The 17439-nt window shown below is 43.4% G+C and overlaps 1 protein-coding gene across 3 annotated transcripts in view; it reads right to left on the bottom strand.

Annotated features, from left to right (window-relative positions):
* Positions 1-17439, bottom strand: part of LOC311010291 (protein NLRC3-like) — a 170408-nt gene that overhangs the window by 136929 nt on the left and 16040 nt on the right. For 2 of the 3 annotated variants that reach the window (XM_084040830.1, XM_084040831.1), the window contains exons 6-10: positions 8231-8297; positions 7855-8074; positions 5272-7075; positions 3154-3327; positions 1190-1363 (exon numbers count right to left, since the gene is read on the bottom strand). In XM_084040830.1, coding sequence (XP_083896956.1) covers positions 1190-1363; positions 3154-3327; positions 5272-7075; positions 7855-8074; positions 8231-8297 — 2439 coding nt within the window. The remainder of the gene's footprint in view (positions 1-1189; positions 1364-3153; positions 3328-5271; positions 7076-7854; positions 8075-8230; positions 8298-17439) is intronic. The other variant, XM_084040832.1, reaches the window with a different exon arrangement.

Below are 17439 nucleotides of genomic sequence, written 5' to 3' on the forward strand. Positions count from 1 at the left end.
TCTCCCTCGGTTTTTCAACATCATCCGAAATGAAGCTTATCTTAGCAAATATTTTGGGTCACAAGTAGCTCGATTTGGATATTGGAATATGGTAGAAATATATTAATTTCGTCGGAGCCTAGCCCCACACGACCATTCAGTTGCGTGTCATAACCGGAAGCCCGTTCATGCACTTGTTACGTCTAACCGTGCCACCACCTGCTCCCTTGACCCGATTCCCTCCTCTCTTCTCCAAGACATCTCACACGACATCTTGCCATTCCTCACCACCCTGATCAACACCTCCCTCACCTCAGGTGTCATTCAAGCGGCTTTTAAGACAGCTACAGTTGCTGACATCCGAAGCTACAGACCTGTATCTCTTCTTTCATTCCTCTATAAAACCCTGGAACATGCCGCATACAACCATCTGTCATCCTATCTCTCACAGAACAACCTCCTTGACCCTGATCAATCAGGATTCAGGACTGCTCACTCCACTGAGACGACTAGCACTGTTGCTCCTAAGGTACTACTTTACTCAGATGAGGACCTAAGACTTGTTCTATTTTTAGCTCTTACTTTATCGGCAATGATACGTTGTGGTTTCTTTGTTTCCTTCTTTTGACAAATGTACTTATTGTAAGTCGCTTTGGACAAAAGCGTCTGCTAAATGACCTAAATGTAAATGTAAATGTTCTCAAGAGTCTCAGAACTATGAGGCATTCAGGTGTTCAACTGCCAGTTGGAAGAAAAGAGTCTGTCTTGATTCAAAGCTCTGTTCTCACTGTCAGCGTTCCTCTTTGAGAGCAGCCGTGTGAACTTATCTATCGGCTCTAGATTTCACCGACCTGACTGACGTTTATCACCTCCACTCTCTGATCGATCTGTCAGCTGTCAGAGAGTCTCGTCAGTTGTCACCATAGAAACGTCACTCACAGAAACTCCAGTTTGCACAGATTTTATTAAGTTCAGAGTTAACGTTTCACCCCTTTGCATTACTGGGTAATTTAATGTTTGTGAGTAGCAACCAGTGAGATGATTTAGCCTCCAACCATCTGAACCAGTGTAGTGATGCTAACGCTGCAGCAGTAAAATGGAAACACTGTCTTTTTAGGAATACGTGAATATAAATAACTGAATATTTGATGCATGTAAACACATCACTGAAAGCTTCATAGGTAAACTTCTCAAAGTAGTTGAATCTGACCTGAGAGTTTCCAGTCGACAGTGTAGACTCTCCAGGCCAGCAGACAGCAGCTTCACTCCTGAATCCTGCAGGTCGTTGTTACTCAGGTCCAGTTCTCTTAGACTGGAGGACTGGGAGCTGAGAACTGAGGACAGACCTTCACAGCTTCTCTCTGAGAGGTTATAGCCACTGAGTCTGAAGAGGAACCAGAAATTAGTGATGAAACAATTACACACAACTGTTCATCACCTCAGGTTCTAAGTGACATTTTTGTCATAATTAAGTTATTCACATATTCTTATTCTATGACAACTTAGTAACATTATGTGAGGTGTTTTATTTAGGAAACAAAAAGGTTCTATTTCCAAAGTCAAACCACCTTGGTTCTCTTAGGTTCTACTTGTGAGCCAATCAGCAGGTCAAATGCACACAGGAAGACCAATCGGGTTCTGCTTCTTTGTCATGTTGCTGTGGTTGCTCAGTGGCAGCAGCAACAAGCAGCAGAGGAAATGTCACGCCAACGCAACGCTTAGAAGAAACCTCAAGATCAAGCCTTGTGAAAGACAGCAGGACAAACACCAGACAAGTTCAGTCTTGCTAATAAGTTTATTTTCATTTTTAGCTACCATGCTAGCCAGCTAACACTGGCTTCCTATGATTAGTATGGCAACATTAGAAATGTATAGTAAACTAGCATTATCTGGCTAGCATTAGCATATGAAGCTAGGGTATGGCAGCTATTATTAGCTGCCAGGCTAATATTAGAAAGCTCTGTTCTCACTGTCAGCGTTCCTCTTTGAGAGCAGCCGTGTGAACTTATCTATCGGCTCTAGATTTCACCGACCTGACTGACGTTTATCACCTCCACTCTCTGATTGATCTGTCAGCTGTCAGAGAGTCTCGTCAGTTGTCACCATAGAAACGTCACTCACAGAAACTCCAGTTTGCACAGATTTGATTAAGTTCGGAGTTAACGTTTCACCCCGTTGCATTACCGGGTAATTAAGTGTTTGTGAGTAGCAACCAGTGAGATGATTTAGCCTCCAACCATCTGAACCAGTGTAGTGATGCTAACGCTGCAGCAGTAAAATGGAAACGCTCCGTCATCATTTAATAATTCTCAATGATCTATCAGTTATGTGTCTGGGTGCAGATAGGTCAGGGTCTGGGTCTGGATCTGGGCCAAGCTCCACCTCTTAGTGACCCTTGCTATAGAGCCTTTTACAGTCATTGTCATCATAAATGTGTGTGCACATGTTGGTGTTAAAATGGTGTTTTGTCTCCGCCGTGCAGATGAGTTAGAAGCTTTAAACTTTGAATTAAAACTGTCAACAGCATCAAAATGTTGGTTCATGTTCAGTTGTCAGAGTTGATATTCCAATCAGGCATCAACCTCTGGTTCAGAAAAGTGAAGTCAAGCCTGAAGGTCCTTAAAGCTGCATTCTCTCTGCTGGCCACTAGGGGATGTTTTCATGAATAATATGTCTTCATTGCATCTGCATAGCTTTGAGTCTGCATGTGGGTCCTCCCTGCTGCTTCAGCCACCGTGACAAGAATATTAGTTCATTTCATATAAAACTCAATAAACTCAACTGTATAGAAAGTGGTTCAAACTGGCTCCACCTTGACAGCAGAGACAGTCTGGTGTTGTAGTTCAGGCTCACATGTTCATGTAGTGACGTTCACAAACGTAGACTGACGTTTGCAACAGCATTTATAAACGCCAGGTGGATTTATAAAACTATTAAAACATCGAACGGCAGGGAAAAGATAAACAAGAGGTTTGGTTTTGACAAATGTTTTGTTTTGTTCTTTTGCTGGCAAGTCGTTAGCAGCAGAAACAGTATTTCATCAGCCATGTTAACAGATTAGTAGCAAACGTGTCTTTTTAGGAATACGTGAATATAAATAACTGAATATTTGGTGCATGTAAACACATCATTGAAAGCTTCATAGGTAAACTTCTCAAAGTAGTTGAATCTGACCTGAGAGTTTCCAGTCGACAGTGTGGACTCTCCAGGCCAGCAGACAGCAGCTTCACTCCTGAATCCTGCAGGTCGTTGTTACTCAGGTCCAGGTCTCTTAGACTGGAGGACTGGGAGCTGAGAACTGAGGACAGACCTTCACAGCTTCTCTCTGAGAGGTTACAGCCACTGAGTCTGAAGAGGAACCAGAAATTAGTGATGAAACAATTACAAACAACTGTTCATCCCCTCAGGTTCTAACTGACATTATTATCATAATGAAGTTAAATGATGTTTAACATGTTTGTTCATCAGGTTATTGTTGCAGCTGGGTGGCGTATTAGGCTCCATGGTGAGGTTAACGTCACACTGTGCCATCTGTTTATTTCTGTCTGAGTCTTCTTTCAAGACTCTCACGTGACTCAGTTTCACCAATCAAACGCAGCCAGGCAGTCACATGACAGCACACAAACTCTCCACGCCCGGTTATAGATAGAACTCTTTTAATGTTTTTTTAATTCTAAATCCTTGTCATTCAGAGACAAATGTGCATAAATATGCAAGTGTATGTGCAATCATTTATGGAGGAGTCACAATATACCGCCCACTTTTTCAAATCCCCCGACTTTTACCGTCTAAAGTCAGTGAATCTGTCGATCCTATTTAAGTTTCACTTTCAGTTGTGAATGTTTCTGATGTGAGATTCTGTTTGTAGCTGCTCATCACTCAGATTCTTGTGGGTCGAGTCATTCTTATGTCGACAAAACTCAGAGAAAAGTTAGAATAAATGTCTTCAACATGACTATCGATCACTGTGTGTGTGTGTGTGTGTGTGTGTGTGTGTGTATGGCGTCAGAATCGTTTCATATTACTTGCGCAACTATCAACTGAACGCGTCACAACCGCGTGCTTTGACGCCTGTGCAGCACACAGCGCCTGACGTGTAATGTAGTTTCCTCATTGACTTATAATGGTCACGCGTTCACGCGCACGTTCACGCGTGATGGCTGCTGCACGCCTGTGATCACATTACGCGGAGTAACTACGCGTAACATTCATGCGTTTTTTAGCGAACGCACGCATTAACGCTCGCATGAAGATAATTGAACATTTTTGTCAGGCGCTCACATGTACGCGGAAACGACGTGCGCAGACTCTGTCACGCGTAACAAGAAGCTGCGTACATATGAAGCAGCGTGCGCACGTCTGTCTCTCACTGTTTGACAAATGTTGTTACGCGTTCACACGCACGTGCGGTCGCAGATTCTGATGCTGCGCGGCCGGAATTGATCTGCTGTGCGCACCTACTCCACGTAACTTGAACGCGTAATGTAGTTGCCTCCCTTGGTTGACTGAAATGAACAGGCCAACTACATTACGCGTTCAAGTTACGTGGAGTAGGTGCGCACAGCAGATCAATTCCGGCCGCGCAGCATCAGAATCTGCGACCGCACGTGCGTGTGAACGCGTCACAACATTTGTCAAACAGTGACAGACAGACGTGCGTTTCTGAATGTTTCTGATGTGAGATTCTGTTTGTAGCTGCTCATCACTCAGATTCTTGTGGGTCGAGTCATTCTTATGTCGACAAAACTCAGAGAAAAGTTAGAATAAATGTCTTCAACATGACTATCGATCACTGTGTGTGTGTGTGTGTGTGTGTGTGTGTGTGCGTGTGTGTGTGCGTGTGTGTGTGTGTGTGTGTGTGTGTGTGTGTGTGTGTGTGTGTGTGTGTGTGTGTGTGTGTGTCGGTGAAACAGACAGAGAGGAGAGACGCTGGATGAAGCGGTGAGCTGTGTTTTTTCTTTTCTTTCAGCTGAGGTAACAAACGCTTCATGTTAGAGAAAGCATTGGTTTTTATGTAACTGGGGGGGTTAGCTGCCCTTCCAACGTCTATGCCTCCTGGTAGTCTCTCAGATCACCAGGTGCGGGGCCACAATAATCAGAATTTACTCAGAAGTTACTCAGTACTCGAGTAGTTTTTTCACTAAATACTTTCTTACCTTTACTCTTGAGTAACTATTTGGAACTACTTTTTACTTTTGCAGTTGGGAAAACCAATCAAATCATTCAGAATGCAGATAGAACCTTGTAATTCCAAGATGGTTTGTTGTTTTCTGAACGAAAAACTATATTTACAGAGCTTTGCTGGAGGCTTGGACCACCGGCAGCAGCCTCAGAAGAGCCTCCTCTGAAGCAGAGTATTCCTTCAGGTCAAACACGTCCAGATGTTTTTCTGATGACAGTAAGATGAAGACCAGAGCTGACCACTGACCAGGAGACAGTTTATCGTAGGAGAGACGTCCTGAAGTCAGATACTGTTGGATCTCCTCCACCAGAGAACGATCATTCAGTTCATTCAGACAGTGGAACAGATTGATGCTTCTCTCTGGAGACAGATCCTCATCAACCTTCTCCTTGATGTACTGGACTGCTTCCTGATTGGTCTGTGAGCTACTTCCTGTCTGTGTCAGCAGACCTCGTAGGTGTTTCTGATTGGTCTCTAGTGACAGACCCAGAAGGAAACGGAGGAACAGGTCCAGGTGTCCGTTTGGACTCTGTAAAGCCTTGTCCACAGCTCTCTGGTGCAGATGTGTTAGTTTATTTATGTCTCTATAGACTTTAGACCACCAGGAGGTTGTTTGTTCTTCTGCCATCAGATTGACACCAGAGTTGACGAAGGTCAGATGGACATGAAGAGCAGCCAGAAACTCCTGAACACTCAGATGGACGAAGCAGAACACCTGGTCCTGGTACAGTCCTCTCTCCTCTCTGAAGACCTGTGTGAACACTCCTGAGTACACTGAGGCTGCTTTGATATCGATGCCACACTCTTTCAGGTCGGATTCATAGAAGATCAGGTTTCCTTTCTGCAGCTGCTCAAAAGCCAGTTTTCCTAGAGACATAATCATCTCTCTGCTCTGTGGACTCCAGTGTGGATCCGTCTCAGCTCCTCCATCATACTTGACATTCTTCAGTTTGGACTGAACCACCAGGAAGTGGATGTACATGTCGGTCAGGGTCTTGGGCAGCTCCCCTCCCTCCCTGGTCTTCAACACGTCCTCCAGAACTGTAGCAGTGATCCAGCAGAAGACCGGGATGTGGCACATGATGTGGAGGCTTCGTGAGGTCTTGATGTGGGCGATGATCCTGTTAGCCTGCTCCTCATCTCTGAACCTCTTCCTGAAGTAGTCCTCCTTCTGTGGGTCAGTGAACCCTCTGACCTCTGTCACCATGTCAACACACTCAGGAGGGATCTGATTGGCTGCTGCAGGTCTTGTGGTTATCCAGAGACGAGCAGAGGGAAGCAGTTTCCCCCTGATGAGGTTTGTCAGCAGCACATCCACCGAGGTGGACTCTGTAACATCAGTCAGGATCTCGTTGTTGTGGAAGTCCAGAGGAAGTCGACACTCGTCCAGACCGTCAAAGATGAACACAACCTGGAACTCTTCAAACCTGCAGATTCCTGCTTCTTTGGTTCCAGGGAAGAAGTGATGAACGAGTTCCACCAAGCTGAAGTTCTTCTCTTTCAGCAGGTTCAGCTCTCTGAAAGTGAATGGAAACGTGAACTGTATGTGCTGGTTGGCTTTGTCTTCAGCCCAGTCCAGAGTGAACTTCTGTGTTAACACTGTTTTCCCGATGCCAGCCACTCCCTTTGTCATCACTGTTCTGATTGGTTCATCCCTTCCAGGTGAGCCTTTAAAGATGTCTTCTTGTCTGATGGTTGTTTCTGGTCTGTCTGGTTTCCTGGATGCCGTTTCAATCTGTCTGACCTCATGTTGGTCATTGACCTCTGCAGTCCCTCCCTCTGTGATGTGGAGCTCCGTGTAGACCTGATTCAGGAGGGTTGGGTTTCCTGCTTTATTTAAGCCCTCAAACAAACACTGGAACCTCTTCTTGAGGTTAGACTTGAGTTTACGTTGGTACACTGCACCAGCGGTTCCTGGATAAACAACAAAGGAACCCAGTTAGTGGATCCTACAGACCCTTTTACAGTCTATGAACAAGCCATGTGTTAGAGCCATGTATTCCTATAGTCCTCAGTAGTAGTGTCTTCATGAGCTTCTTTCATGATTAAATCAAAACTATTGGACACAAAATCAGGTTCAGCTGATGAAGGGAAAATATAATAAAATAACAGACATTTACAAAACAGACAGAACTGGAGGGATATAACGCTTTGAAATTCAGCTGCAAAGCTCAGTGAGTCAGTGGAGCGCTGGAGAAGAAAGAAAGAGCCTCTTGTATCGCGTCACTGACCTCTGGTGGCGTCTGCTGGTCACTACAACACATCACAATACATCATCATAGAAAGAGACGGTATTGATGACGGTGGTGAAAATAGTACCGTTGGGATTTCTAAATATCCTGGTATACCGTAATCCTCCACGCTGAGACGCCACCATTGAAAACATGGATGTGTCCTCGTAGAAGCCTGTTTTAAATACATTTTTGTTTTCATCTACCAACTATTTAGTTCCTAGCTGAAAGTCACCAGTTAACACGGTCACTGGGTGAAGTGAAACACCTGTTCCTCATAAACGGTCGTGATCCTGTCTGAACTCTGTAGAACTTGAGTCTGTTGGAATATCGATTCTGACATCCGAACATTAACAAACATTGAAGTTGTGTGCAGCCTATTAAGAGTTTGGAAATATGAAGTTCTTCATGTTGAATCCTTCTCTTCTTTCCACCATGTTAAATCTGTTAAAATCCTCTTACCCATCAGCACACAGTCAGCCAGCTCCTCCTGCTTCATTCTCCTCAGGAAGTCCACTGTGATCTTCTGAAACCCCTCTCTGCTCCTCCTCTGGTCTTCATCCTCACCGTCCAACAACTCCTCGTCCTCACTCTCCAAGCATTCTGGGTAATCTGGACTCAGGACCTTCTGGATCTTCTTCAGCTCGTTCTTCACAAAAGTGACAATGTTCTCCTCCAGCAGCTGGAACAGAAGGATAAACTGAACATGAACTCTAAAGAACCCAACATGGGATTCATGTGTGGTTCTGAGCAGCATGGAGACCACTACAACCTGTTCAGCATTGAGTCTGTAGTTGATGTGGTTAATAGTGAAAGGTGAGCTTGTACATGTACTCACCATAAATATGGAGTCCAGGTGTGTTTGATGCTGCTGGGTCAACGTAACCTCTGAGATCTGCTGAACTCTGTGGAGAAAACCAAGTTCAAAGAGTCAATAAACCACAGACTGGAGATGAGAAGTGGACGTCGTCATGGTGACGTCACCCATTGTGTTTGGCATTTCAACGGCCATTAAACCCTGGCCTGTTCCTTCTCCCACACTCCTCCCTGAGTCCAAAATCAACGTTGCAAGATTTGTCCACCTCTAAATCTCAGCCCCAGTAAAATATATTGAGTGTTCAACTCTGTAAACCATCCTCCAAAGAAACAGGTGCAATTTCCTACACGTCATAACTCTCCCATCTGCATATAGTTCAATGAAAATGTAAATTTATGCATGTGTGTATCTGGTGCACAGAAGCCTCCTGTGTCCTAGGAAGTTCCGACCTGCAAAAATTGGGGAAATAAACGGGAAAAATCCCTTGACTCGGCAGCGGCTGTGGCTCAAAGGTAGAGTGAGTCGTCCTCCAAGATCGGCGGTTCGAAACCCGGCTCCTCCAGTCTACATGCCAAAGTGTCCTTGGGCAAGATACTGTACCATCAGTGTGTGAATGTGTATGAATGATTAATGTGCAGGCGGCTCCTCTGCCATCAGTGAATCATGAATGTGTGTGTGTGTGTGTGATGGGTATGTGAGTGAGTGAATGTAGTGTAAAGCGCCTTGAATAGCTAGTAAGTTAGAAAAGCGCTATATAAATGCAGGTCCATTGACCAATCCAGTCAATGTCCCGAGTCTCTACAAAGCTCTGTCAAACAACCTAATAGATGCTTCATTTATTACCTTATCACTGGATTAGTGCAACGTATCAGGTCGATGCCAGAGACAGAAATAGTAGGATATATGATAGTTCACTGTATAAATCCCCCTTTTCCCTCATCTAAGTAAGCCCAAAATCCTCCATCAAGTTGGCTTATCAAAGCTAGCAGCGTCCTGGTTAGGCAACTATCTGTCAAACAGAACACAATGCGCGCAAATGGCCGGCTCCATCTCTTCCTTTTTAGAAGTTTCCAAAGGGGTGCCCCAAGGTTCGATACTTGGACCTATTTTATTGTGTGAAAATGTGTCAAATGCCATGTATCACTTTTATGCTGATGACACTATCATCTATTGTTGCTCAGCAGCTGTTACACAAGCTTTTGAGTTTCTGCAGTCATCTTTCAATGTTGTCCACTCTCCTTTGAGGGAACTAAGGTTGGTTATAAACACTGATAAAACAAAGCTCATGTTGTTTTCTCATTTAAGTGGAGAAACAACAAATGTCCCATTGATTTTAACTTCTCAAGGAAATGTAATTGAGCTTGTCAAAAGCTACAAGTACTTGGGATTTATTCTTGAGTGTGATCTATCTTTTAAATAACATAATGCAAATTTGGACTCTAAACTTAAGGTAAAGTTGGGATTTTATTACAGGAATAAATCCTGTTTTTCTCTCAGAGCAAGGAAACTTCTTGTTTCATCAAGTTTCTTCCTCTGTTGGATTATGGAGATGTATTGTATATGGGCTCCTCGGCCAAATGTTTACAGTCACTGTGTATCACTGTGCGTTGAGATTTTTGACTGGTTGTAGACGCTTAACTCATCATTGTGACCTGTACACTAACTCAGATTGGCCATCTTTGAAGGTGTGCAGGCAGGTGTACACTGGCCGTAAGCTTATTTATAAAGCTCTTCTTGGTTTGGTGCCTTCTTACTTATGTTCATACCTTCAAAGAACCAGAAGCCACTATGCCTTGCGTTCCTGTGATATCTATAAATTGTCTGTGCCTCGTGTCCGCACTGAGCTCGGGAAAAGAGCATTTAGTTTTGCTGCTCCCACCGCATGGAACTTTCTCCAAAATGAATTGATAATGACGGATCTCATTTTGCTTGAAGCCTTTGGCTCAATGCTAAAAGTCAAAATACGCGAGACAATTGGACAGTGCCTGTGTTTCTGATTTGTACTCCATGGTCAACATTCTGCACTTTATCTGTAAATCAATTTGCACATTGTAAATCGTTGTTCTCTTTTAACTTATTGTTTGTAAACTGTCACTTTATCATGTAATGCTGCTATGACGTGTGTTGCTGCCTTCTTGGCCAGGTCACCCTTGTGAAAGAGATCCTGATCTCAATGGGTTTTTATCTGGTTAAATAAAGGTTAAATAAAAAAAAAAGCCTGATAGGTGTTGCCACAGGGAAATACTATATAAAAAATAAATCAATAATTAAACAAATAAATAAACACAAAATTATCGATTTTGGCATTTCTCAATTTCGCTATGCCAAGTATAAAAAGTTCATTCCTCTAGAACCATTTCCATTGTTGTACGCTTCCGTAGACCATGCCGTGCAGATCAAGTTGGCAGGAGTTGGTGCATGGCCGTGAAAGGCATCCATTACTGATGCAAACCCAACAAAGAGATCCTGGTGTCCTCCAAGCTTCGAGATCTCTGTTTGAGCAGCAGTCTTCCACCCGTACACTATTCCCCTCACTGCGTAAGAACTGGTGGAGCCACAAACAGCAGCCCTCCACATGCAAATTTAGGGTTTCGTGGCGCAGCGCAGGGTGGCGGAGCCGGCGGAATGCAAGTTTCGACCCGCGCAGCCTTGCGCACGGTCAGTTTGGCAGTTTGGTGGATCGCCTGCACCAAGATGGGTGTGGCGGCGCAGCAGGGGGAGGCGTCACAGATTCAGCTTGGTGCAGCGGAAGTTTCGTGGCAAAAGGCCTCGCCGAGACTGCGCCGAAAGCCCGCCAGCTCCAACCTGGTCTACTCTTGGCGTAAGGCGAATTACAGCTGGCGGAGTGGAAGTTTGGCTGACCAAGACCTCACAGGCAGGTTTCCACAGTTCCAGGCACATTTACATGCAATAAATAATCACAACAAACACTATTTAATGCAACTAATTGAATCAACACGTGAATTTATATCTATATAGATTGTCCCGTCACATCTGACGTCAGTTCAAAGGTGGATGGCACGCGTAACGGAAACTCAGCCTGACTGAATTAACACAGCTGAAACTTGGACCTCTCGGACCAAAACATCTCCCTCTCTCTCTCCTGTTTTTCATATCTATCCACTGCTAATAAAATGCGTCTATGCCTGAAAAAATCTTTTAAAAAAAATACAGCAGCTCGTGCCTGGTCTTGCGCCTCCGCAGTATGGAGAAAAGGGCAACTTTGCCGCGAGCTGGAACCGGAGTTGGGGCTGCAGCTGGTCTGAGCGGCACTGAATCCGGTGCAGCTGTGCAGGTGGGTTCTCGCCACCGCCACTGTTATGTCGACTGCTGTGCGCCCTGACCCTGTTTTGTGATAGACATGCCTAAAATGTGCGTACAATTTCTATAGTGATATAATATCGGCATCCTAATTATTATGACTATACGCACGCACAGCGCGTGATGCGCGTGGTGGGAGCGGCGGCGCTGCTTCTGTCATCGCCGGGTTGTCAAGTGACGAAACTTGCACTGCACGTCGCCTGGCGCAGTAAAGGAGAGGAGAGGAGCTCATTTGATTGGTGGAGATCTGAATCGGCTGTATTAATCCCAGTCCACGCCTCGTCTCCCACTCACGCCTTCTTCTCCTCCCTCTTTCCCACTTGCGGGGGTGGGAGTGACGGGGGGAGTGCCTGCGCGAGCCTGCGCGGTCCAGGCGGACACACCCCGTCGGCTTGGCCCTGACTGTGCCTGGTCTACTAAACTAGGGCCCATTATCTCACTGAAATGCAGTGAGATTAAATGGCTCACTAACATCACACTTGAATGCATTGGTGTAAACATCTCCCTTTTGAGAGAGATGTCGCTGACAGTTATCTGCATCCATCGCAAACTTACTACTGGTCTGGATTTTTATGACCAGCTCAAAGCACTTCTTATGTTATGTAATCATTAAAAAGAAATCCTCCTCCTTGGCGATTTTAACATCAATTAGGATATCAAAACAGATAGAAAAACCTCAAACTCATAACAGATTACTTCAACCTCACTCAACTAATAGAACATCCAACCAGAATCACACACCGCACTCATTCCAGAATTGACTTATTTTTCACCAATAAACCGGAAAGAATCACAAACACCCACAACTTGTTAACCTGTCTCTCAGACCATAATGCAATCTTTTTTTCTCGTAAGGTCAAATGCTCAGAAAATCTATGTCATACTTCAACCAACCGTACTATTAATATGACTAGAAAATGTGAATGGAGCTCTGAAAGATATTGACTGGATAGACCTTGAAATGGAATGTGAAGATGCAGACGCTGGCAGTGACTTATTTCACTCGAAAGTTGAAGAGGTTATCCTCTCTTTCTCCTGGAGGGAACGCCATGGGAGAAAGAGGTGAAACTCTCTACCCTGGCTAAACCCTCCCTGTTTGAAACTAATAAAGCATAGGGATCAGCTTAGAAAATCGGTTAAAACTGGACTTAATATATAGACTAGTGATGTCCAAATGAAGCTTCGTGAAGCATTTTCTTTATTTTCTGAGCCCAGTAGATGGCAGTCTCTGTTCAACAAAGGGCTGAATGCAATGGAAATATATCAGCCTTCAACCCTTTGTTGAACAGAGAGCGCCATCTATTGGGCTCAGAAAATAAAGAAAATGCTTCACGAACCTTCATTTGGACATCACTAATATAGACCGACTTAACTTCACAAGAGCCAGAAATAAAGTGACATCCGAATTAGGCAAGGCCAAAGCAAACTTCTTTATACAGATTATTGAAAACGCCAGAGGTAATAGTAAAAAAATATGGCAGAACATAAAGAAATTGACAGGAAAACAACCCAAACAGGAAATCACAGGCTTGGAATTAAAAATTAGTAGTCAATTGGTGAGAGATCCTGCTATTCTGTCTCAAGAGCTTAAGCCTTCTTCATTAAATCAATAGAAAATTTGGTGAAACAATTCACATCTTTCGAGGGCTCTGATCAACAGGCTCCTACACTCTTAGAAATAAAAGTGCTAAGTAGAACCATATAAGGTTCTTTGGCTTGTCCTCATAGGAGAACCCTTTTTGGCTCCAGGTAGAACCTTTTATAAAGGTTCCACCTGGAACCCTTTTGGAAGGTTCCACCCAGAACCCCCCATGAGAGGTTCTACAAAGAACCCACGCAGGGAGTTCCACTAATAACCCTTTCATATTTCAAGGGTTTCATCTAGAACCTGAACAGGGAGTTCCACTAAGAACCCTTTCATTTTTCAAGGGTTACGTCTAGAACCCACACAGGGAGTTCCACTAAGAACCCTTCCATATTTCAAGGGTTTCATCTAGAACCTGCACAGGGAGTTCCACTAAGAACCCTTTCATTTTTCAAGGGTTTCATCTAGAACCCACACAGGGAGTTCCACTAAGAACCCTATCGTTTTTCAAGGGTTTCATCTAGACCTCACACAGGGGGTTCTAAAAACATCCCTTTTCAAAGGTTTTCACAAATAACTGTCTTGTCCTCTGAGGGTTCTATAAAGAACCATATTGTATTCTACAGATCAGTTTAGTTCATATTATATTGTGGTCATTTATCATGTTGACATTGAACAAACATTCAAAACATTTTAATGAGAAAAACATTTATTTAAAGATAGTCCAACAGAACAGGCTGTGTAGGTCTCGGGGGAGAACAGGTCAAAAGTTAGCATAGGTCCAGTGGAATCAGCAACATGACAGGCCAGACACATGCTGTCCTCAGTCGTGGATTTGTGTAATCTCCAGCAACGGTGACATGGCAGAAAGGGGAGACAAAAAAGAGTTTTAGATCCATCAATCCAAGGTGCATTTACTGTGCCTTATTGTAAGATATCTAGAAACAATAAAATAATGCATGGTCCAATGAAAGGAATCAGAGTACATACTGTATGTAGTTATCGTGACAGTGGAACAGAATCATGAGAAAGTGAGGGAACCCAACAAACTTTTCACATTGATTTAAATAATGTTAAAATACTTTTCAGTGTTATGTAACAAGTACTCAAAATGTTACGTATTATAACAATAATGAAAATCTCAGCAAAACCCTCTTTTTCAAGCCAATGGCACACTTCGGCTTTCGTCCAAGCTGTGTAAGTCATTTCTACAAGAAAACAAACAAACAAGCAAATGAACAAAACATAACAAGAAACAAATGCTTAGTCCACCTTTCACCATAAAAGTCCTCAGCGAGGGTCGAGCATGCTGCAATAAGATATTATATTTAGCTCACCTTGATTCTCTGAAGTTTCTTCTGTTCTCTCTCTCTTCTTATCTTCTTTGTTCTGTTCACAGTAATCACTATTGGTATGTCACACCTGGTTTGTAGAGGGTGAAGACCAGACTATATGGTGCAATCCATGGGGCAACCAGCTCTTAACTCACACATGACAGCCACCATGGGGCCAGCTCCCAGGCCCAACACACCAAACCTCTCCCTTTCCCCTGGGAGATCAAGGTTCAATTCCTGGCATCAACAAACCCTGGTGCAGTAGCTCCAAAGTCAGTGTTACAATATGATTTTTTCCATCAGTTAAGGCTTGGCCTCTGACATCAAAGACCTTCCTTTATCACTGAACTTATCTGCAGCTTCACAACTTGACTAAGCCAGTCAGCAGGGTACAGCAGCCATGAGATGAAGCCGATCATGGAAGAGTATGAGGAGGAGACAAATACATGAGTAAAATTGTCTGTAAAATAAGTGTTTAATATTTTTCAAATTGTCTGTCACTAATCCACACATCACCTCAGTAGGCATTAACATGGTCACTCTGCATCAACCAGGCCTTGAACTCACAACTTCAAACTGTATCTCTAGATCACCTGACTTGTAACAAACTTTCAAAAGCCTTTGTCCAGTGAGTCCTATAGCTCACTTAGATGCCCCAGAAAGAGGGGCTATATCCTTGCTGTAGGGACACAGGGTTCAATTCCCCCAGCTACTTCTTTGCTGTGTGTCATTTGCTCCTGAAGAAGGGAGTAGTGTAAATAAACTTTTAAAAAATAAACACAATTATAGCTGTTTGCACCAGTTGAGGCTGAAATCCACAATTTCTGGAACCAAGACCATTGTCTATCGCACTGAGCTAATTGGCAAGTGGCAACTCAACTGTGGCTTCACAAATTGACTAAGCCATTCACAGTCAAAAATCAGTGTTTGAGGTAAAATTCTGATATGTTTTTGTCAAACATCATCTACCATGAATCTAAAATTTTGTACACTTGTTTCACAAAGACTACAAGGAATTTTTATGTATTACCATTATCACCCTTTCTGGGGCTTGAACCCACATCGTCTGGCACCAAGAACCAGCTCCTAGCCAACTGATCTAAGTATCGGATTATTGAACATGTGACCTAAAAGCAGAAGTCACACATTGTACAGACAGAGCTAAACAGACACATGATCAGCTCCCTCTGTCTGACCACTGACATGAAGGACAACCTGGCTGTGTGAGTGAGTGTGGCGAGTCAGAGGAGTCCCTGATCCACACATTCTGCTGGATAGCTCAGTGGGTAATGGTACAGACTTTAGATTTGGAGGGTGGGGTTTAAAATCCCGGTCACAGCTAATCTTTGCCTGGATCAACAAGTTTGCTGATGAAAGTCTTGCTTTCTTATAATTAATGGTTGTGAAAATAAATTTGTAACAGAACATTTCAGTTTCATTATTTGTATGTCTGATCACAATGTGTAAGGTAATAGTCTAGTATGGTGGACCTGATGACTCAATGCAGCTAGCTGGTTAGCTCAGTCACTACTGCCAGTGACTTTAGACTGGGTGGCAGGTGTTCAAATCCTAAGATGGGCAATTATGTTGCAGTTTGATCAACAGGATCTGGAGAAGAAGAAAAAAACAAATAAACAAAAAAATGGATATGAAAAGTATTTGTATCAGTAGTCACAAGGAATTGTATTTTGCACCATTATTGGTAAGTGTTATCAGGAAGTATGTCCCTGGTGACAGAGTATCCATGCTTTCAACTATCCCTGAAGAACTCTTTCTTCCAAAAACAGTTCTCTGGATCAAAATAGTTCTTACTGGAGCCCTTAGCGTTACCAAGAACCCTTTTAAAACCCTATATTCAGGAAAGGGGTTTTAAAGGGTTCTCTCGATCAAAATAGTTCTTACTGGAACCATTAGTGTTACCAAGAACCCTTGAAAAACCCTTTCTTCGGGAAAGGGTTTTTCAGAAGCAAATGGTTCCAGGTAGAACCTCAGCCCTTGTAGAAGAACCCTATTGGAACCCTTATTTCTAAGAGTGTACTCAAACTGACAATGCTCATCCCAAATTCCATATTCAAGAAATCACAGAACCAGAAGTTATTGAGATCATAACTGCCTTGAACAACTCCAAGGCCAAAGATATTTTTGGGCTTCACGCTAGATTTTTAAAATCACATAAGGAGGTTCTAGCGCCCCCACTCATGCACTTGGTTAATTTATCTATAAAAAACTCCATTGTCCCCAAGGAGTGGAAATTGGCCACCATCACTCCTGTATTTAAAGCTGGGGACAAATTTGACATGAATAACTACAGACCAATCAGTATTTTACCCATCACTTCTAAAATAATTGAAAAATGGATCTCTACACAAATCATTGAATTCCTCGGCAATAGCCAAACACCTTTACATCCCATGCAGTTTTCGGCCACACCACTCTACTGAGACTGCATTGGCCATGTTCATGGAAAAAATAAAATGCCAGCTAGATAAAAACAGATGTGTTGGTGCCGTATACCTGGACTTAAAAAGAGCTTTTGACACCGTCAATCGCAAGGTGCTGCTAACTAAATTATCTCGTTTCAATTTTTCTGATCAAACTATAGGCTGGTTTCAATCATACCTAGCACATAGAGAAAAATGCACTGTGGTGGATGGGGCCAGTTCTGCTTATACGGATTGCCCAGTAGGACTCCCTCAGGGGTCCATACTGGGGCCCATTTTATTCTCATTATATGTTAATGATCTACCTGAACAATGTTTACATGTCGAAGTCCAGCTCTATGCGGACGACACTGTCATTTTTACTGAAGCAAAAAACCCTGAGGAGGCAGCACGTGTGCTCTCAACAGCTCTCACACACATTCAAACATGGCTCAACAAATCATGTCTTGCATTAAATGCAAAAAAACTGTCTGTCTATACTTGTCTAAGCAACCTTCTTCTTCTTTGCTTTCTAAATCTGGGGTGTTCTTGGGCACAGAAGAGTTGGAA

The sequence above is a fragment of the Eutrigla gurnardus genome (genome assembly GCF_963514095.1).
Source record: "Eutrigla gurnardus genome assembly, contig: SCAFFOLD_57, whole genome shotgun sequence".
Lineage (NCBI taxonomy): Eukaryota > Metazoa > Chordata > Actinopteri > Perciformes > Triglidae > Eutrigla > Eutrigla gurnardus.